Source organism: Stegodyphus dumicola, chromosome X1, assembly GCF_044657685.1.
Source record: "Stegodyphus dumicola isolate Sdum_Otavi_A_Nest chromosome X1, ASM4465768v1".
Lineage (NCBI taxonomy): Eukaryota > Metazoa > Arthropoda > Arachnida > Araneae > Eresidae > Stegodyphus > Stegodyphus dumicola.
Genome location: NC_140780.1, coordinates 69,663,157 through 69,685,056, shown reverse-complemented (window position 1 = coordinate 69,685,056; position 21,900 = coordinate 69,663,157). Strand labels below are relative to the sequence as shown.

Sequence of the window (21,900 nt, the reverse complement as noted above, 5' to 3'; positions counted from 1 at the left end):
GGAACTTCTCGGTATTGGACAGCTCACATAGCTGACAAAATGTCATTCCTATGTTTAGGTTTTATAGTACAATAAGTTGAGCATCCCTCCATTAGTATATGACATTGATTCCTTCGAAAGAAAAAAAGAGTATCTTAGTTTTGTTGAATTTTTGGTGAAAATTTTAGTATATAGGTAATTGCAATAGCTCATTCACGAAATTTTATTTAAATTTTTTGCAACATTTCAAAATGGTATATCATTCAATGGCATTTCATGTGTTTTGGCTTGCTGTATTAAAGCTGGGCTCGAACTTGGGCAGCTAGACAATATGTTCTTTCCCTGAATGAAATATTGCTATAATTTCATTAAAGTGACGTGGTAATATTACAGGATAATTTCTTGTACATTGGACTAAGCTGTCCTCTCTCATGGATGAGTGTACCTAGGTAAAGAACCTAAAATTAGAAACGGTTCTTGCGTTAAAATTCTGAATCAAATATTTATTTTATGGTTTATGACTTTTCTTTCCAAGACGTTTTTCGAAATCTGTTTTTAGAATGGTGTTTTTGAGCCCTTTCTAAAAAAAAAAAAAAAAAAAAAAAAAAGCTACAAAAGTATATATGTATAGCTCTTTTAATGTCAATATATTGCGAGTTTGATTCTTACTCTTTTTTGATCTGTTATGTCACTAATTCTGTGTGTGAATTAAGATAGTTTTATATATAACACCTGCTTCAAAGCTAACAGTAAAGTTTATTTTGTTTATTTGTCATTTAAAATTACCTTCTTATTGACTTTCGGTGCCATCTTTGTACCAGCGCTAAAATTATTTTCTTTTCTCGAAGATCATTATCCCTTTTATTCTGTGTATCTGTAATAACTGTGTAATTTTTTTTTCTTTCATTGTTCATGTAGTACCCATACATTAAAAACCTCTTTCGCTTACTGTACTTCTGTCGTATTAGGAAAATCATTTGCTTTCCTATCGACTGCAATCATGATTTTAGTAACAATGTAGCACATTGCTGGAATTTAAAACAAAGAAGGCTACTTTTGAAGTTCTATATATATAGAAACAATATTAGATATTTCTCTTTGTGTATAATTATTCTTTAACTTCAAAGTAGTTAAAATCTAATGATTCCTTTTTTCCCCCTCTTGGCCTCTTCTAGTGTAATTTGTCATCATTTTTGTGCACTCTTGGATTGCAGAACATATCATAAAGAAAAAGAATGGAAAAATAGTGCAGAGCAAAAAGACATCTGTGGCTGGTAATTCTTGTTTTATATTAACTTTATTTTCACTAGAAATGCTTGAATGTTATAATTTGTAGGTCCCTTTTCACATGTTGCTTTATATTGGAGTTTTACTACTTATTTATTTTACGTGAACGCTTCACATTATGTTTTAATGTTTAGGGTAGCATCTATGCATTATTTTCTTAGGTTTTGAATTCCATATTGAAGTGTCTGAATTGGTTCTTTCTTTATATTGTATTGTAATATACGAAGTGAGGTTGAACTGTTAATCACACTATAATTATCAGAAGTCTGAAATTTGTTAGAGTTCTGTTGCTTCTTAGTGGTTTCAAAATTACTGTAGTGTAATTTTTTCTAAGTGGCCTCCTTTCGCATTACGAGGAGGAGGCTAAGCATTTTCCTCTCTGTCTGGCCTAATATTTTCCTTGTCCAACGGGGTCTTCTCTTCCCAGCAGGTCAGTGTAATTACTCAGCCTGTGTATAAACCAATTTTGTTTCAGTTTTTTCCGAATTTAGAGTCTCTCTATCAAGTGCTGTTTCTCTTAAAACCATTGAAAGTTAAATGTTGAACAAAAAAAGAAATGTAAATAAAAATTTAATGAGTACTCGTAAAGAAAGTTAGTGAGACCAAATTGTCTTATGTTAAGGCTGCTCAAAATGTGCTTTTTATTAGTTGTTTTAAGCATACTTTATTAAATTATTCCCTTAATCTGAACTATTTTGGCATATAGGGAAGTTTTATGAACCTATTTGCGAAGATCTATTTAAAATTGATTTCACAAATAAAAATTCGTTTTGAAATCAAATCAGAGATGTTTTATTATTATCGAAGTAAAATTCTGCAGAATAACTTTCCACTTTGTTTTGCAAAGCACTCTGAAAGTTTCTTTTGGACTTCTTTCCGTTCTCTTGGCAAATGCATGACAGAAATATTTTTTGAGAAAGCTGATGTCTTTTGCTTATAAGAATGATTGATGCAACTGTATGCGTGCCGCTGTAAAGAGCACATGTTTTTTCTTTAATTGGGTAATTCTTCGCTAGAAGATCAGACATTGCTTTTTGTGTTATTTAACAATTTCTTCATCTTATGTTCAGTTAAAAGCTCTTCTTCATAATGAGCGCTTTTATTATCAAGGGTTTTATAAGACCCCAATTCTTCTTTTGTAATTTTCTGATTCATTGTTTGACTTCTCTGTCTTCCATATGTGAAAATTCTTCGGCATCGATTGCTTTTGAAATTTGTAAGATTTTTCGGACTTCATTTTCAGTCGATGGAATTCTAGCAGTGGACAAATAAAATGGGATCTTTTAAAATACTGCTATACGCGAAATCACGCTTTACAAGTCTGCGCTCAGCAAGTACCTGCCATATTAAAAATGATAGACTACAAAATATGACTTGAAGAATTGTATGAGTTATTTGGAATGCAGATTGGGAGTTTAGTCGTGATAGGTAAACAGTCTATACACATGACCGTAAATAATAAAAATTTAGATGGGTGTACTATAAAGTATTTTACTCCTGGACCATGGATTAGTCATAAACAGTACTTGTGTAAAAACAGATTAAAGTATATGAATTCCCTGTTTAAGAAAGGAATTTCTCTATGACAGTATGCAGTCTGTATCATAGCTGGAATAGCGAGGTGTTGTGTCTTCAGGGAAACAAAATCTGTTATTCTGTAATTTTTCCTGAAAATGTGTGTTTAAATTTTGTTACCTAGGTAACCTATTTTTAACTCATTCTATATGAAAATGAAACCAAATACAGACAAAGAAATAAAATTGCATTCCTTCCCTTGGTGCAGTTATTAACAACTTTAACTTAATGGGAGCCAATTTTAAATTTATAAATTTTTGGCTAGCTGCAATTATATATTGCACTTTTAATATTTCAGTTATAAGTGCATTACACAAAGTATAAAAATGTGTGGTATAATATCTTAAAGAAAAAGTATACTCTTTGTATTATTTTAAAAAAAATTCAGCAAGATGAAAATTAAATACAGGGAAATCATATTTTAATGTGAAATTTAACATTGCATTTCTTCTGAGCTTTTTTTTCTCCCTCTGGTACATGCGATGTTATTGCTAAATCCATTCAGTCGTCCGGATGTTTGTTTGTTATTCTGTATCTGAACATTCATTTTAACAAGTTTGTTGTTGAAAATCCTCTTTCACATTTTTAAGTAAATCGAAAGCAGGAATTTATCTTTTTAAAAGTTTAACAGTTCATGATTTTTCTGATCTAGGACTATTAAATGGCTTTTTGTGATATTCTTCATCTTAATTAGGATGAAAACCAATTATTTCTATTTCTAGATCAGTAGAATTGTTAACATATTTGCAATCTTTTACCATTTTTCTTAAATACTAGTCTTATGTAATGGGTTTGAAGTGAACGTTGTAGTTGGCCTAATTTTAAATACACTCAAAACATCTAATTTGGAAACTAATTTAAGCTCGATGAGATTTTCCAAATGTTTGTTTCAGTTTTCTTATATTTCACGCTTTAGTTCTCCAGATTTTCAAAGTGGCAAAATGTACATTGCATTATGGTAAAAATGTATATTCCTTATATTTGTGTAATATTTTTACAAAATTAATTTTGATTTAAAATGAATTTAAAATAACCTTAAATTCAAAGACTTTAGTTCTCTTCCCTGCTCAAGTTTAAGATATTAGTTATTATGTCTGTAAGAATGACTAAATCGTAGAACGAATTATGGTCAATAATTTCTTCATGAGTTTCGTTTCTAGATTTTTAAAATTCTTCTATGAAACTTTTGTAACAGAAGCTGGGATGGAACCCAGGCAGCCAGACAGAATGTCTCTTCCCTGAGTGAAAATTTCTATCATTTCACTGAAAGTGGCATTATAATATTTCAGAATAAACCCTCGTAACACTAATAAATGTATGTAGATTTTTTTTTAATGTTTATATAATGCGTGTTTTGTTCTTACAACATTTTGAGCTATTATATTACTAATTCTGTATGTGAGTTAAGACAGTTTAATATAGAACATCTGCTTTAAGACTAAAAGTAAAGTATTTGAATTGTGTTTCACCTTTCGTGTGTTTTGAGAGGTACGTTGTAATCTACAATTTATGGAACTTCTCGGTATTGGACATCTCACATAGCTGACAAAATGTCATTCCTATGTTTAGGTTTTATAGTACAATAAGTTGAGCATCCCTCCATTAGTATATGACTTTGATTCCTTCGAAAGAGAAAAAGAGTATCTTAGTTTTGTTGAATATTTGGTCAAAATTTTAGTATATAGGTAATTGCAATAGCTCATTCACGAAATTTTATTTAAATTTTTTGCAACATTTCAAAATGGTATATCATTCAATGGCATTTCATGTGTTTTGGCTTGCTGTATTAAAGCTGGGCTCGAACTTGGGCAGCTAGACAATATGTTCTTTCCCTGAATGAAATATTGCTATAATTTCATTAAAGTGACGTGGTAATATTACAGGATAATTTCTTGTACATTGGACTAAGCTGTCCTCTTTCATGGATGAGTGTACCTAGGTAAAGAACCTAAAATTAGAAACGGTTCTTGCGTTAAAATTCTGAAACAAATATTTATTTTATGGTTTATGACTTTTCTTTCCAAGATGTTTTTCGAAATCTGTTTTTAGAATGGTGTTTTTGAGCCCTTTCTAAAAAAAAAAAAAAAAAAAAAAAAAAAGCTATAAAAGTATATATGTATAGCTCTTTTAATGTCAATATATTGCGAGTTTGATTCTTACTCTTTTTTGATGTGTTATGTCACTAATTCTGTGTGTGAATTAAGATAGTTTTATATATAACACCTGCTTCAAAGCTAACAGTAAAGTTTATTTTGTTTATTTGTCATTTAAAATTACCTTCTTATTGACTTTCGGTGCCATCTTTGTACCAGCGCTAAAATTATTTTCTTTTCTCGAAGATCATTATCCCTTTTATTCTGTGTATCTGTAATAACTGTGTAATTTTTTTTTCTTTCATTGTTCATGTAGTACCCATACATTAAAAACCTCTTTCGCTTACTGTACTTCTGTCGTATTAGGAAAATCATTTGCTTTCCTATCGACTGCAATCATGATTTTAGTAACAATGTAGCACATTGCTGGAATTTAAAACAAAGAAGGCTACTTTTGAAGTTCTATATATATAGAAACAATATTAGATATTTCTCTTTGTGTATAATTATTCTTTAACTTCAAAGTAGTTAAAATCTAATGATTCCTTTTTTCCCCCTCTTGGCCTCTTCTAGTGTAATTTGTCATCATTTTTGTGCACTCTTGGATTGCAGAACATATCATAAAGAAAAAGAACGGAAAAATAGTGCAGAGCAAAAAGACATCTGTGGCTGGTAATTCTTGTTTTATATTAACTTTATTTTCACTAGAAATGCTTGAATGTTATAATTTGTAGGTCCCTTTTCACATGTTGCTTTATATTGGAGTTTTACTACTTATTTATTTTACGTGAACGCTTCACATTATGTTTTAATGTTTAGGGTAGCGTCTATGCATTAATTTCTTAGGTTTTGAATTCCATATTGAAGTGTCTGAATTGGTTCTTTCTTTATATTGTATTGTAATATACGAAGTGAGGTTGAACTGTTAATCACACTATAATTATCAGAAGTCTGAAATTTGTTAGAGTTCTGTTGCTTCTTAGTGGTTTCAAAATTACTGTAGTGTAATTTTTTCTAAGTGGCCTCCTTTCGCATTACGAGGAGGAGGCTAAGCATTTTCCTCTCTGTCTGGCCTAATATTTTCCTTGTCCAACGGGGTCTTCTCTTCCCAGCAGGTCAGTGTAATTACTCAGCCTGTGTATAAACCAATTTTGTTTCAGTTTTTTCCGAATTTAGAGTCTCTCTATCAAGTGCTGTTTCTCTTAAAACCATTGAAAGTTAAATGTTGAACAAAAAAAGAAATGTAAATAAAAATTTAATGAGTACTCGTAAAGAAAGTTAGTGAGACCAAATTGTCTTATGTTAAGGCTGCTCAAAATGTGCTTTTTATTAGTTGTTTTAAGCATACTTTATTAAATTATTCCCTTAATCTGAACTATTTTGGCATATTGGGAAGTTTTATGAACCTATTTGCGAAGATCTATTTAAAATTGATTTCACAAATAAAAATTCGTTTTGAAATCAAATCAGAGATGTTTTATTATTATCGAAGTAAAATTCTGCAGAATAACTTTCCACTTTGTTTTGCAAAGCACTCTGAAAGTTTCTTTTGGACTTCTTTCCGTTCTCTTGGCAAATGCATGACAGAAATATTTTTTGAGAAAGCTGATGTCTTTTGCTTATAAGAATGATTGATGCAACTGTATGCGTGCCGCTGTAAAGAGCACATGTTTTTTCTTTAATTGGGTAATTCTTCGCTAGAAGATCAGACATTGCTTTTTGTGTTATTTAACAATTTCTTCATCTTATGTTCAGTTAAAAGCTCTTCTTCATAATGAGCGCTTTTATTATCAAGGGTTTTATAAGACCCCAATTCTTCTTTTGTAATTTTCTGATTCATTGTTTGACTTCTCTGTCTTCCATATGTGAAAATTCTTCGGCATCGATTGCTTTTGAAATTTGTAAGATTTTTCGGACTTCATTTTCAGTCGATGGAATTCTAGCAGTGGACAAATAAAATGGGATCTTTTAAAATACTGCTATACGCGAAATCACGCTTTACAAGTCTGCGCTCAGCAAGTACCTGCCATATTAAAAATGATAGACTACAAAATATGACTTGAAGAATTGTATGAGTTATTTGGAATGCAGATTGGGAGTTTAGTCGTGATAGGTAAACAGTCTATACACATGACCGGAAAAAATAAAAATTTAGATGGGTGTACTATAAAGTATTTTACTCCTGGACCATGGATTAGTCATAAACAGTACTTGTGTAAAAACAGATTAAAGTATATGAATTCCCTGTTTAAGAAAGGAATTTCTCTATGACAGTATGCAGTCTGTATCATAGCTGGAATAGCGAGGTGTTGTGTCTTCAGGGAAACAAAATCTGTTATTCTGTAATTTTTCCTGAAAATGTGTGTTTAAATTTTGTTACCTAGGTAACCTATTTTTAACTCATTCTATATGAAAATGAAACCAAATACAGACAAAGAAATAAAATTGCATTCCTTCCCTTGGTGCAGTTATTAACAACTTTAACTTAATGGGAGCCAATTTTAAATTTATAAATTTTTGGCTAGCTGCAATTATATATTGCACTTTTAATATTTCAGTTATAAGTGCATTACACAAAGTATAAAAATGTGTGGTATAATATCTTAAAGAAAAAGTATACTCTTTGTATTATTTTAAAAAAAATTCAGCAAGATGAAAATTAAATACAGGGAAATCATATTTTAATGTGAAATTTAACATTGCATTTCTTCTGAGCTTTTTTTTCTCCCTCTGGTACATGCGATGTTATTGCTAAATCCATTCAGTCGTCCGGATGTTTGTTTGTTATTCTGTATCTGAACATTCATTTTAACAAGTTTGTTGTTGAAAATCCTCTTTCACATTTTTAAGTAAATCGAAAGCAGGAATTTATCTTTTTAAAAGTTTAACAGTTCATGATTTTTCTGATCTAGGACTATTAAATGGCTTTTTGTGATATTCTTCATCTTAATTAGGATGAAAACCAATTATTTCTATTTCTAGATCAGTAGAATTGTTAACATATTTGCAATCTTTTACCATTTTTCTTAAATACTAGTCTTATGTAATGGGTTTGAAGTGAACGTTGTAGTTGGCCTAATTTTAAATACACTCAAAACATCTAATTTGGAAACTAATTTAAGCTCGATGAGATTTTCCAAATGTTTGTTTCAGTTTTCTTATATTTCACGCTTTAGTTCTCCAGATTTTCAAAGTGGCAAAATGTACATTGCATTATGGTAAAAATGTATATTCCTTATATTTGTGTAATATTTTTACAAAATTAATTTTGATTTAAAATGAATTTAAAATAACCTTAAATTCAAAGACTTTAGTTCTCTTCCCTGCTCAAGTTTAAGATATTAGTTATTATGTCTGTAAGAATGACTAAATCGTAGAACGAATTATGGTCAATAATTTCTTCATGAGTTTCGTTTCTAGATTTTTAAAATTCTTCTATGAAACTTTTGTAACAGAAGCTGGGATGGAACCCAGGCAGCCAGACAGAATGTCTCTTCCCTGAGTGAAAATTTCTATCATTTCACTGAAAGTGGCATTATAATATTTCAGAATAAACCCTCGTAACACTAATAAATGTATGTAGATTTTTTTTTAATGTTTATATAATGCGTGTTTTGTTCTTACAACATTTTGAGCTATTATATTACTAATTCTGTATGTGAGTTAAGACAGTTTAATATAGAACATCTGCTTTAAGACTAAAAGTAAAGTATTTGAATTGTGTTTCACCTTTCGTGTGTTTTGAGAGGTACGTTGTAATCTACAATTTATGGAACTTCTCGGTATTGGACATCTCACATAGCTGACAAAATGTCATTCCTATGTTTAGGTTTTATAGTACAATAAGTTGAGCATCCCTCCATTAGTATATGACTTTGATTCCTTCGAAAGAGAAAAAGAGTATCTTAGTTTTGTTGAATATTTGGTCAAAATTTTAGTATATAGGTAATTGCAATAGCTCATTCACGAAATTTTATTTAAATTTTTTGCAACATTTCAAAATGGTATATCATTCAATGGCATTTCATGTGTTTTGGCTTGCTGTATTAAAGCTGGGCTCGAACTTGGGCAGCTAGACAATATGTTCTTTCCCTGAATGAAATATTGCTATAATTTCATTAAAGTGACGTGGTAATATTACAGGATAATTTCTTGTACATTGGACTAAGCTGTCCTCTTTCATGGATGAGTGTACCTAGGTAAAGAACCTAAAATTAGAAACGGTTCTTGCGTTAAAATTCTGAAACAAATATTTATTTTATGGTTTATGACTTTTCTTTCCAAGATGTTTTTCGAAATCTGTTTTTAGAATGGTGTTTTTGAGCCCTTTCTAAAAAAAAAAAAAAAAAAAAAAAAAAGCTATAAAAGTATATATGTATAGCTCTTTTAATGTCAATATATTGCGAGTTTGATTCTTACTCTTTTTTGATGTGTTATGTCACTAATTCTGTGTGTGAATTAAGATAGTTTTATATATAACACCTGCTTCAAAGCTAACAGTAAAGTTTATTTTGTTTATTTGTCATTTAAAATTACCTTCTTATTGACTTTCGGTGCCATCTTTGTACCAGCGCTAAAATTATTTTCTTTTCTCGAAGATCATTATCCCTTTTATTCTGTGTATCTGTAATAACTGTGTAATTTTTTTTTCTTTCATTGTTCATGTAGTACCCATACATTAAAAACCTCTTTCGCTTACTGTACTTCTGTCGTATTAGGAAAATCATTTGCTTTCCTATCGACTGCAATCATGATTTTAGTAACAATGTAGCACATTGCTGGAATTTAAAACAAAGAAGGCTACTTTTGAAGTTCTATATATATAGAAACAATATTAGATATTTCTCTTTGTGTATAATTATTCTTTAACTTCAAAGTAGTTAAAATCTAATGATTCCTTTTTTCCCCCTCTTGGCCTCTTCTAGTGTAATTTGTCATCATTTTTGTGCACTCTTGGATTGCAGAACATATCATAAAGAAAAAGAACGGAAAAATAGTGCAGAGCAAAAAGACATCTGTGGCTGGTAATTCTTGTTTTATATTAACTTTATTTTCACTAGAAATGCTTGAATGTTATAATTTGTAGGTCCCTTTTCACATGTTGCTTTATATTGGAGTTTTACTACTTATTTATTTTACGTGAACGCTTCACATTATGTTTTAATGTTTAGGGTAGCGTCTATGCATTAATTTCTTAGGTTTTGAATTCCATATTGAAGTGTCTGAATTGGTTCTTTCTTTATATTGTATTGTAATATACGAAGTGAGGTTGAACTGTTAATCACACTATAATTATCAGAAGTCTGAAATTTGTTAGAGTTCTGTTGCTTCTTAGTGGTTTCAAAATTACTGTAGTGTAATTTTTTCTAAGTGGCCTCCTTTCGCATTACGAGGAGGAGGCTAAGCATTTTCCTCTCTGTCTGGCCTAATATTTTCCTTGTCCAACGGGGTCTTCTCTTCCCAGCAGGTCAGTGTAATTACTCAGCCTGTGTATAAACCAATTTTGTTTCAGTTTTTTCCGAATTTAGAGTCTCTCTATCAAGTGCTGTTTCTCTTAAAACCATTGAAAGTTAAATGTTGAACAAAAAAAGAAATGTAAATAAAAATTTAATGAGTACTCGTAAAGAAAGTTAGTGAGACCAAATTGTCTTATGTTAAGGCTGCTCAAAATGTGCTTTTTATTAGTTGTTTTAAGCATACTTTATTAAATTATTCCCTTAATCTGAACTATTTTGGCATATTGGGAAGTTTTATGAACCTATTTGCGAAGATCTATTTAAAATTGATTTCACAAATAAAAATTCGTTTTGAAATCAAATCAGAGATGTTTTATTATTATCGAAGTAAAATTCTGCAGAATAACTTTCCACTTTGTTTTGCAAAGCACTCTGAAAGTTTCTTTTGGACTTCTTTCCGTTCTCTTGGCAAATGCATGACAGAAATATTTTTTGAGAAAGCTGATGTCTTTTGCTTATAAGAATGATTGATGCAACTGTATGCGTGCCGCTGTAAAGAGCACATGTTTTTTCTTTAATTGGGTAATTCTTCGCTAGAAGATCAGACATTGCTTTTTGTGTTATTTAACAATTTCTTCATCTTATGTTCAGTTAAAAGCTCTTCTTCATAATGAGCGCTTTTATTATCAAGGGTTTTATAAGACCCCAATTCTTCTTTTGTAATTTTCTGATTCATTGTTTGACTTCTCTGTCTTCCATATGTGAAAATTCTTCGGCATCGATTGCTTTTGAAATTTGTAAGATTTTTCGGACTTCATTTTCAGTCGATGGAATTCTAGCAGTGGACAAATAAAATGGGATCTTTTAAAATACTGCTATACGCGAAATCACGCTTTACAAGTCTGCGCTCAGCAAGTACCTGCCATATTAAAAATGATAGACTACAAAATATGACTTGAAGAATTGTATGAGTTATTTGGAATGCAGATTGGGAGTTTAGTCGTGATAGGTAAACAGTCTATACACATGACCGGAAATAATAAAAATTTAGATGGGTGTACTATAAAGTATTTTACTCCTGGACCATGGATTAGTCATAAACAGTACTTGTGTAAAAACAGATTAAAGTATATGAATTCCCTGTTTAAGAAAGGAATTTCTCTATGACAGTATGCAGTCTGTATCATAGCTGGAATAGCGAGGTGTTGTGTCTTCAGGGAAACAAAATCTGTTATTCTGTAATTTTTCCTGAAAATGTGTGTTTAAATTTTGTTACCTAGGTAACCTATTTTTAACTCATTCTATATGAAAATGAAACCAAATACAGACAAAGAAATAAAATTGCATTCCTTCCCTTGGTGCAGTTATTAACAACTTTAACTTAATGGGAGCCAATTTTAAATTTATAAATTTTTGGCTAGCTGCAATTATATATTGCACTTTTAATATTTCAGTTATAAGTGCATTACACAAAGTATAAAAATGTGTGGTATAATATCTTAAAGAAAAAGTATACTCTTTGTATTATTTTAAAAAAAATTCAGCAAGATGAAAATTAAATACAGGGAAATCATATTTTAATGTGAAATTTAACATTGCATTTCTTCTGAGCTTTTTTTTCTCCCTCTGGTACATGCGATGTTATTGCTAAATCCATTCAGTCGTCCGGATGTTTGTTTGTTATTCTGTATCTGAACATTCATTTTAACAAGTTTGTTGTTGAAAATCCTCTTTCACATTTTTAAGTAAATCGAAAGCAGGAATTTATCTTTTTAAAAGTTTAACAGTTCATGATTTTTCTGATCTAGGACTATTAAATGGCTTTTTGTGATATTCTTCATCTTAATTAGGATGAAAACCAATTATTTCTATTTCTAGATCAGTAGAATTGTTAACATATTTGCAATCTTTTACCATTTTTCTTAAATACTAGTCTTATGTAATGGGTTTGAAGTGAACGTTGTAGTTGGCCTAATTTTAAATACACTCAAAACATCTAATTTGGAAACTAATTTAAGCTCGATGAGATTTTCCAAATGTTTGTTTCAGTTTTCTTATATTTCACGCTTTAGTTCTCCAGATTTTCAAAGTGGCAAAATGTACATTGCATTATGGTAAAAATGTATATTCCTTATATTTGTGTAATATTTTTACAAAATTAATTTTGATTTAAAATGAATTTAAAATAACCTTAAATTCAAAGACTTTAGTTCTCTTCCCTGCTCAAGTTTAAGATATTAGTTATTATGTCTGTAAGAATGACTAAATCGTAGAACGAATTATGGTCAATAATTTCTTCATGAGTTTCGTTTCTAGATTTTTAAAATTCTTCTATGAAACTTTTGTAACAGAAGCTGGGATGGAACCCAGGCAGCCAGACAGAATGTCTCTTCCCTGAGTGAAAATTTCTATCATTTCACTGAAAGTGGCATTATAATATTTCAGAATAAACCCTCGTAACACTAATAAATGTATGTAGATTTTTTTTTAATGTTTATATAATGCGTGTTTTGTTCTTACAACATTTTGAGCTATTATATTACTAATTCTGTATGTGAGTTAAGACAGTTTAATATAGAACATCTGCTTTAAGACTAAAAGTAAAGTATTTGAATTGTGTTTCACCTTTCGTGTGTTTTGAGAGGTACGTTGTAATCTACAATTTATGGAACTTCTCGGTATTGGACATCTCACATAGCTGACAAAATGTCATTCCTATGTTTAGGTTTTATAGTACAATAAGTTGAGCATCCCTCCATTAGTATATGACTTTGATTCCTTCGAAAGAGAAAAAGAGTATCTTAGTTTTGTTGAATATTTGGTCAAAATTTTAGTATATAGGTAATTGCAATAGCTCATTCACGAAATTTTATTTAAATTTTTTGCAACATTTCAAAATGGTATATCATTCAATGGCATTTCATGTGTTTTGGCTTGCTGTATTAAAGCTGGGCTCGAACTTGGGCAGCTAGACAATATGTTCTTTCCCTGAATGAAATATTGCTATAATTTCATTAAAGTGACGTGGTAATATTACAGGATAATTTCTTGTACATTGGACTAAGCTGTCCTCTTTCATGGATGAGTGTACCTAGGTAAAGAACCTAAAATTAGAAACGGTTCTTGCGTTAAAATTCTGAAACAAATATTTATTTTATGGTTTATGACTTTTCTTTCCAAGATGTTTTTCGAAATCTGTTTTTAGAATGGTGTTTTTGAGCCCTTTCAAAAAAAAAAAAAAAAAAAAAAAAAAAAAAGCTATAAAAGTATATATGTATAGCTCTTTTAATGTCAATATATTGCGAGTTTGATTCTTACTCTTTTTTGATGTGTTATGTCACTAATTCTGTGTGTGAATTAAGATAGTTTTATATATAACACCTGCTTCAAAGCTAACAGTAAAGTTTATTTTGTTTATTTGTCATTTAAAATTACCTTCTTATTGACTTTCGGTGCCATCTTTGTACCAGCGCTAAAATTATTTTCTTTTCTCGAAGATCATTATCCCTTTTATTCTGTGTATCTGTAATAACTGTGTAATTTTTTTTTCTTTCATTGTTCATGTAGTACCCATACATTAAAAACCTCTTTCGCTTACTGTACTTCTGTCGTATTAGGAAAATCATTTGCTTTCCTATCGACTGCAATCATGATTTTAGTAACAATGTAGCACATTGCTGGAATTTAAAACAAAGAAGGCTACTTTTGAAGTTCTATATATATAGAAACAATATTAGATATTTCTCTTTGTGTATAATTATTCTTTAACTTCAAAGTAGTTAAAATCTAATGATTCCTTTTTTCCCCCTCTTGGCCTCTTCTAGTGTAATTTGTCATCATTTTTGTGCACTCTTGGATTGCAGAACATATCATAAAGAAAAAGAACGGAAAAATAGTGCAGAGCAAAAAGACATCTGTGGCTGGTAATTCTTGTTTTATATTAACTTTATTTTCACTAGAAATGCTTGAATGTTATAATTTGTAGGTCCCTTTTCACATGTTGCTTTATATTGGAGTTTTACTACTTATTTATTTTACGTGAACGCTTCACATTATGTTTTAATGTTTAGGGTAGCGTCTATGCATTAATTTCTTAGGTTTTGAATTCCATATTGAAGTGTCTGAATTGGTTCTTTCTTTATATTGTATTGTAATATACGAAGTGAGGTTGAACTGTTAATCACACTATAATTATCAGAAGTCTGAAATTTGTTAGAGTTCTGTTGCTTCTTAGTGGTTTCAAAATTACTGTAGTGTAATTTTTTCTAAGTGGCCTCCTTTCGCATTACGAGGAGGAGGCTAAGCATTTTCCTCTCTGTCTGGCCTAATATTTTCCTTGTCCAACGGGGTCTTCTCTTCCCAGCAGGTCAGTGTAATTACTCAGCCTGTGTATAAACCAATTTTGTTTCAGTTTTTTCCGAATTTAGAGTCTCTCTATCAAGTGCTGTTTCTCTTAAAACCATTGAAAGTTAAATGTTGAACAAAAAAAGAAATGTAAATAAAAATTTAATGAGTACTCGTAAAGAAAGTTAGTGAGACCAAATTGTCTTATGTTAAGGCTGCTCAAAATGTGCTTTTTATTAGTTGTTTTAAGCATACTTTATTAAATTATTCCCTTAATCTGAACTATTTTGGCATATTGGGAAGTTTTATGAACCTATTTGCGAAGATCTATTTAAAATTGATTTCACAAATAAAAATTCGTTTTGAAATCAAATCAGAGATGTTTTATTATTATCGAAGTAAAATTCTGCAGAATAACTTTCCACTTTGTTTTGCAAAGCACTCTGAAAGTTTCTTTTGGACTTCTTTCCGTTCTCTTGGCAAATGCATGACAGAAATATTTTTTGAGAAAGCTGATGTCTTTTGCTTATAAGAATGATTGATGCAACTGTATGCGTGCCGCTGTAAAGAGCACATGTTTTTTCTTTAATTGGGTAATTCTTCGCTAGAAGATCAGACATTGCTTTTTGTGTTATTTAACAATTTCTTCATCTTATGTTCAGTTAAAAGCTCTTCTTCATAATGAGCGCTTTTATTATCAAGGGTTTTATAAGACCCCAATTCTTCTTTTGTAATTTTCTGATTCATTGTTTGACTTCTCTGTCTTCCATATGTGAAAATTCTTCGGCATCGATTGCTTTTGAAATTTGTAAGATTTTTCGGACTTCATTTTCAGTCGATGGAATTCTAGCAGTGGACAAATAAAATGGGATCTTTTAAAATACTGCTATACGCGAAATCACGCTTTACAAGTCTGCGCTCAGCAAGTACCTGCCATATTAAAAATGATAGACTACAAAATATGACTTGAAGAATTGTATGAGTTATTTGGAATGCAGATTGGGAGTTTAGTCGTGATAGGTAAACAGTCTATACACATGACCGGAAATAATAAAAATTTAGATGGGTGTACTATAAAGTATTTTACTCCTGGACCATGGATTAGTCATAAACAGTACTTGTGTAAAAACAGATTAAAGTATATGAATTCCCTGTTTAAGAAAGGAATTTCTCTATGACAGTATGCAGTCTGTATCATAGCTGGAATAGCGAGGTGTTGTGTCTTCAGGGAAACAAAATCTGTTATTCTGTAATTTTTCCTGAAAATGTGTGTTTAAATTTTGTTACCTAGGTAACCTATTTTTAACTCATTCTATATGAAAATGAAACCAAATACAGACAAAGAAATAAAATTGCATTCCTTCCCTTGGTGCAGTTATTAACAACTTTAACTTAATGGGAGCCAATTTTAAATTTATAAATTTTTGGCTAGCTGCAATTATATATTGCACTTTTAATATTTCAGTTATAAGTGCATTACACAAAGTATAAAAATGTGTGGTATAATATCTTAAAGAAAAAGTATACTCTTTGTATTATTTTAAAAAAAATTCAGCAAGATGAAAATTAAATACAGGGAAATCATATTTTAATGTGAAATTTAACATTGCATTTCTTCTGAGCTTTTTTTTCTCCCTCTGGTACATGCGATGTTATTGCTAAATCCATTCAGTCGTCCGGATGTTTGTTTGTTATTCTGTATCTGAACATTCATTTTAACAAGTTTGTTGTTGAAAATCCTCTTTCACATTTTTAAGTAAATCGAAAGCAGGAATTTATCTTTTTAAAAGTTTAACAGTTCATGATTTTTCTGATCTAGGACTATTAAATGGCTTTTTGTGATATTCTTCATCTTAATTAGGATGAAAACCAATTATTTCTATTTCTAGATCAGTAGAATTGTTAACATATTTGCAATCTTTTACCATTTTTCTTAAATACTAGTCTTATGTAATGGGTTTGAAGTGAACGTTGTAGTTGGCCTAATTTTAAATACACTCAAAACATCTAATTTGGAAACTAATTTAAGCTCGATGAGATTTTCCAAATGTTTGTTTCAGTTTTCTTATATTTCACGCTTTAGTTCTCCAGATTTTCAAAGTGGCAAAATGTACATTGCATTATGGTAAAAATGTATATTCCTTATATTTGTGTAATATTTTTACAAAATTAATTTTGATTTAAAATGAATTTAAAATAACCTTAAATTCAAAGACTTTAGTTCTCTTCCCTGCTCAAGTTTAAGATATTAGTTATTATGTCTGTAAGAATGACTAAATCGTAGAACGAATTATGGTCAATAATTTCTTCATGAGTTTCGTTTCTAGATTTTTAAAATTCTTCTATGAAACTTTTGTAACAGAAGCTGGGATGGAACCCAGGCAGCCAGACAGAATGTCTCTTCCCTGAGTGAAAATTTCTATCATTTCACTGAAAGTGGCATTATAATATTTCAGAATAAACCCTCGTAACACTAATAAATGTATGTAGATTTTTTTTTAATGTTTATATAATGCGTGTTTTGTTCTTACAACATTTTGAGCTATTATATTACTAATTCTGTATGTGAGTTAAGACAGTTTAATATAGAACATCTGCTTTAAGACTAAAAGTAAAGTATTTGAATTGTGTTTCACCTTTCGTGTGTTTTGAGAGGTACGTTGTAATCTACAATTTATGGAACTTCTCGGTATTGGACATCTCACATAGCTGACAAAATGTCATTCCTATGTTTAGGTTTTATAGTACAATAAGTTGAGCATCCCTCCATTAGTATATGACTTTGATTCCTTCAAAAGAGAAAAAGAGTATCTTAGTTTTGTTGAATATTTGGTCAAAATTTTAGTATATAGGTAATTGCAATAGCTCATTCACGAAATTTTATTTAAATTTTTTGCAACATTTCAAAATGGTATATCATTCAATGGCATTTCATGTGTTTTGGCTTGCTGTATTAAAGCTGGGCTCGAACTTGGGCAGCTAGACAATATGTTCTTTCCCTGAATGAAATATTGCTATAATTTCATTAAAGTGACGTGGTAATATTACAGGATAATTTCTTGTACATTGGACTAAGCTGTCCTCTTTCATGGATGAGTGTACCTAGGTAAAGAACCTAAAATTAGAAACGGTTCTTGCGTTAAAATTCTGAAACAAATATTTATTTTATGGTTTATGACTTTTCTTTCCAAGATGTTTTTCGAAATCTGTTTTTAGAATGGTGTTTTTGAGCCCTTTCTAAAAAAAAAAAAAAAAAAAAAAAAAAAAGCTATAAAAGTATATATGTATAGCTCTTTTAATGTCAATATATTGCGAGTTTGATTCTTACTCTTTTTTGATGTGTTATGTCACTAATTCTGTGTGTGAATTAAGATAGTTTTATATATAACACCTGCTTCAAAGCTAACAGTAAAGTTTATTTTGTTTATTTGTCATTTAAAATTACCTTCTTATTGACTTTCGGTGCCATCTTTGTACCAGCGCTAAAATTATTTTCTTTTCTCGAAGATCATTATCCCTTTTATTCTGTGTATCTGTAATAACTGTGTAATTTTTTTTTCTTTCATTGTTCATGTAGTACCCATACATTAAAAACCTCTTTCGCTTACTGTACTTCTGTCGTATTAGGAAAATCATTTGCTTTCCTATCGACTGCAATCATGATTTTAGTAACAATGTAGCACATTGCTGGAATTTAAAACAAAGAAGGCTACTTTTGAAGTTCTATATATATAGAAACAATATTAGATATTTCTCTTTGTGTATAATTATTCTTTAACTTCAAAGTAGTTAAAATCTAATGATTCCTTTTTTCCCCCTCTTGGCCTCTTCTAGTGTAATTTGTCATCATTTTTGTGCACTCTTGGATTGCAGAACATATCATAAAGAAAAAGAACAGAAAAATAGTGCAGAGCAAAAAGACATCTGTGGCTGGTAATTCTTGTTTTATATTAACTTTATTTTCACTAGAAATGCTTGAATGTTATAATTTGTAGGTCCCTTTTCACATGTTGCTTTATATTGGAGTTTTACTACTTATTTATTTTACGTGAACGCTTCACATTATGTTTTAATGTTTAGGGTAGCGTCTATGCATTAATTTCTTAGGTTTTGAATTCCATATTGAAGTGTCTGAATTGGTTCTTTCTTTATATTGTATTGTAATATACGAAGTGAGGTTGAACTGTTAATCACACTATAATTATCAGAAGTCTGAAATTTGTTAGAGTTCTGTTGCTTCTTAGTGGTTTCAAAATTACTGTAGTGTAATTTTTTCTAAGTGGCCTCCTTTCGCATTACGAGGAGGAGGCTAAGCATTTTCCTCTCTGTCTGGCCTAATATTTTCCTTGTCCAACGGGGTCTTCTCTTCCCAGCAGGTCAGTGTAATTACTCAGCCTGTGTATAAACCAATTTTGTTTCAGTTTTTTCCGAATTTAGAGTCTCTCTATCAAGTGCTGTTTCTCTTATAACCATTGAAAGTTAAATGTTGAACAAAAAACAAAATGTAAATAAAAATTTAATGAGTACTCGTAAAGAAAGTTAGTGAGACCAAATTGTCTTCTGTTAAGGCTGCTCAAAATGTGCTTTTTATTAGTTGTTTTAAGCATACTTTATTAAATTATTCCCTTAATCTGAACTATTTTGGCATATTGGGAAGTTTTATGAACCTATTTGCGAAGATCTATTTAAAATTGATTTCACAAATAAAAATTCGTTTTGAAATCAAATCAGAGATGTTTTATTATTATCGAAGTAAAATTCTGCAGAATAACTTTCCACTTTGTTTTGCAAAGCACTCTGAAAGTTTCTTTTGGTCTTCTTTCCGTTCTCTTGGCAAATGCATGACAGAAATATTTTTTGAGAAAGCTGATGTCTTTTGCTTATAAGAATGATTGCTGCAACTGTATGCGTGCCGCTGTAAAGAACACATGTTTTTTCTTTAATTGGGTAATTCTTCGCTAGAAGATCAGACATTGCTTTTTGTGTTATTTAACAATTTCTTCATCTTATCTTCAGTTAAAAGCTCATCTTCATAATGAGCGCTTTTATTATCAAGGGTTTTATAAGACCCCAATTCTTCTTTTGTAATTTTCTGATTCATTGTTTGACTTCTCTGTCTTCCATATGTAAAAATTCTTCGGCATCGATTGCTTTTGAAATTTGTAAGATTTTTCGGACTTCATTTTCAGTCAATGGAAATTGTTTAAAGTAGCAGATAAATTCTTTCCGGTGTTGATGGATGAATGTTGCACCACGTATGAATGAATTTCTAGCAGTGGACAAATAAAATGGGATCCTTTAAAATACTGCTATACGCGAAATCACGCTTTACAAGTCTGCGCTCAGCAAGTACCTGCCGTATTAAAAATGATAGACTACAAAATATGACTTGAAGAATTGTATGAGTTATTTGGAATACAGATTGGGAGTTTAGTCGTGATAGGTAAACAGTCTATACAGATGACCGGAAATAATAAAAATTTAGATGGGTGTACTATAAAGTATTTTACTCCTGGACCATGGATTAGTCATAAACAGTACTTGTGAAAAACAAATTAAAGTATATGAATTCCCTGTTTAAGAAAGGAATTTCTCTATGACAGTATGCAGTCTGTAGCATAGCTGGAATAGCGAGGTGTTGTGTCTTCAGGGAAACAAAATCTGTTATTCTGTAATTTTTCCTGAAAATGTGTGTTTAAATTTTGTTACCTAGGTAACCTATTTTTAACTCTTTCTATATGAAAATGAAACCAAATAGAGACAAAGAAATAAAATTGCATTCCTTCCCTTGGTGCAGTTATTAACAACTTTAACTTAATGGGAGCCAATTTTAAATTTATAAATTTTTGGCTAGCTGCAATTATATATTGCACTTTTAATATTTCAGTTATAAGTGCATTACACAAAGTATAAAAATGTGTGGTATAATATCTTAAAGAAAAGGTATACTCTTTGTATTATTTACAAAAAAATTCAGCAAGATGAAAATTAAATACAGGGAAATCATATTTTAATGTGAAATTTAACATTGCATTTCTTCTGAGAGTTTTTTTTTTTCTCCCTCTGGTACATGCGATGTTATTGCTAAATCCATGCAGTCGTCCGGATGTTTGTTTGTTATTCTTAATCTGAACATTGATTTTAACAAGTTTGTTGTTGAAAATCCTCTTTCACATTTTTTAGTAGATCAAAAGCAGGAATTTATCTTTTTAAAAGTTTAACAGTTCATGATTTTTCTGATCTAGGACTATTCAAATGGCTTTTTGTGATATTCTTCATCTTAATTAGGATGAAAACCAATTATTTCTATTTCTAGATCAGTAGAATTGTTAACATATTTGCAATCTTTTACCATTTTTCTTAAATACTAGTCTTATGTAATGGGTTTGAAGTGAACGTAGTAGTTGGCCTAATTTTAAATACACTCAAAACATCTAATTTATAAACTAATTTAAGCTCGATCAGATTTTCCAAATGTTTGTTTCAGTTTTCTTATATTTCACGCTTTAGTTCTCCAGATTTTCAAAGTGGCAAAATGTACATTGCATTATGGTAAAAATGTATATCCCTTATATTTGTGTAATATTTTTACAAAATTAATTTTGATTTAAAATGAATTTAAAATAACCTTAAATTCAAAGACTTTAGTTCTCTTCCCTGCTCAAGTTTAAGATATTAGTTATTATGTCTGTAAGAATGACTAAATTGTAGAACGAATTATGGTCAATAATTTCTTGAGTTTCGTTTCTAGATTTTTAAAATTCTTCTATTAAACTTTTGTAACAGAAGCTGGGATGGAACCCAGGCAGCCAGACAGAATGTCTCTTCCCTGAGTGAAAATTTCTATCATTTCACTGAAAGTGGCATTATAATATTTCAGAATAAACCCTCGTAACACTAATAAATGTATGTAGATTTTTTTTTAATGTTTATATAATGCGTGTTTTGTTCTTACAACATTTTGAGCTATTATATTACTAATTCTGTATGTGAGTTAAGACAGTTTAATATAGAACATCTGCTTCAAGACTAAAAGTAAAGTATTTGAATTGTGTTTTACCTTTCGTGTGTTTTGAGAGGTACGTTCTAATCTACAATTTATGGAATTTCTCGGTATTGGACATCTCACATAGCTGACAAAATTTCATTCCTATGTTTAGGTTTTA

General features: G+C 30.2%; 1 protein-coding gene across 1 annotated transcript; it reads left to right on the top strand.

Annotated features, from left to right (window-relative positions):
* The first annotated feature begins 1,101 nt into the window (after nucleotides 1-1,101).
* Nucleotides 1,102-18,671, top strand: LOC146993188 (uncharacterized). The gene is made up of 5 exons (XM_085808162.1): nucleotides 1,102-1,253; nucleotides 5,508-5,606; nucleotides 9,860-9,958; nucleotides 14,215-14,313; nucleotides 18,569-18,671. Exons 1-5 carry the CDS (start codon nucleotides 1,120-1,122, stop codon nucleotides 18,669-18,671), a joined length of 534 nt encoding a protein of 177 aa, XP_085664288.1. The 5' UTR covers nucleotides 1,102-1,119.
* The last annotated feature ends 3,229 nt before the right edge of the window (nucleotides 18,672-21,900 follow it).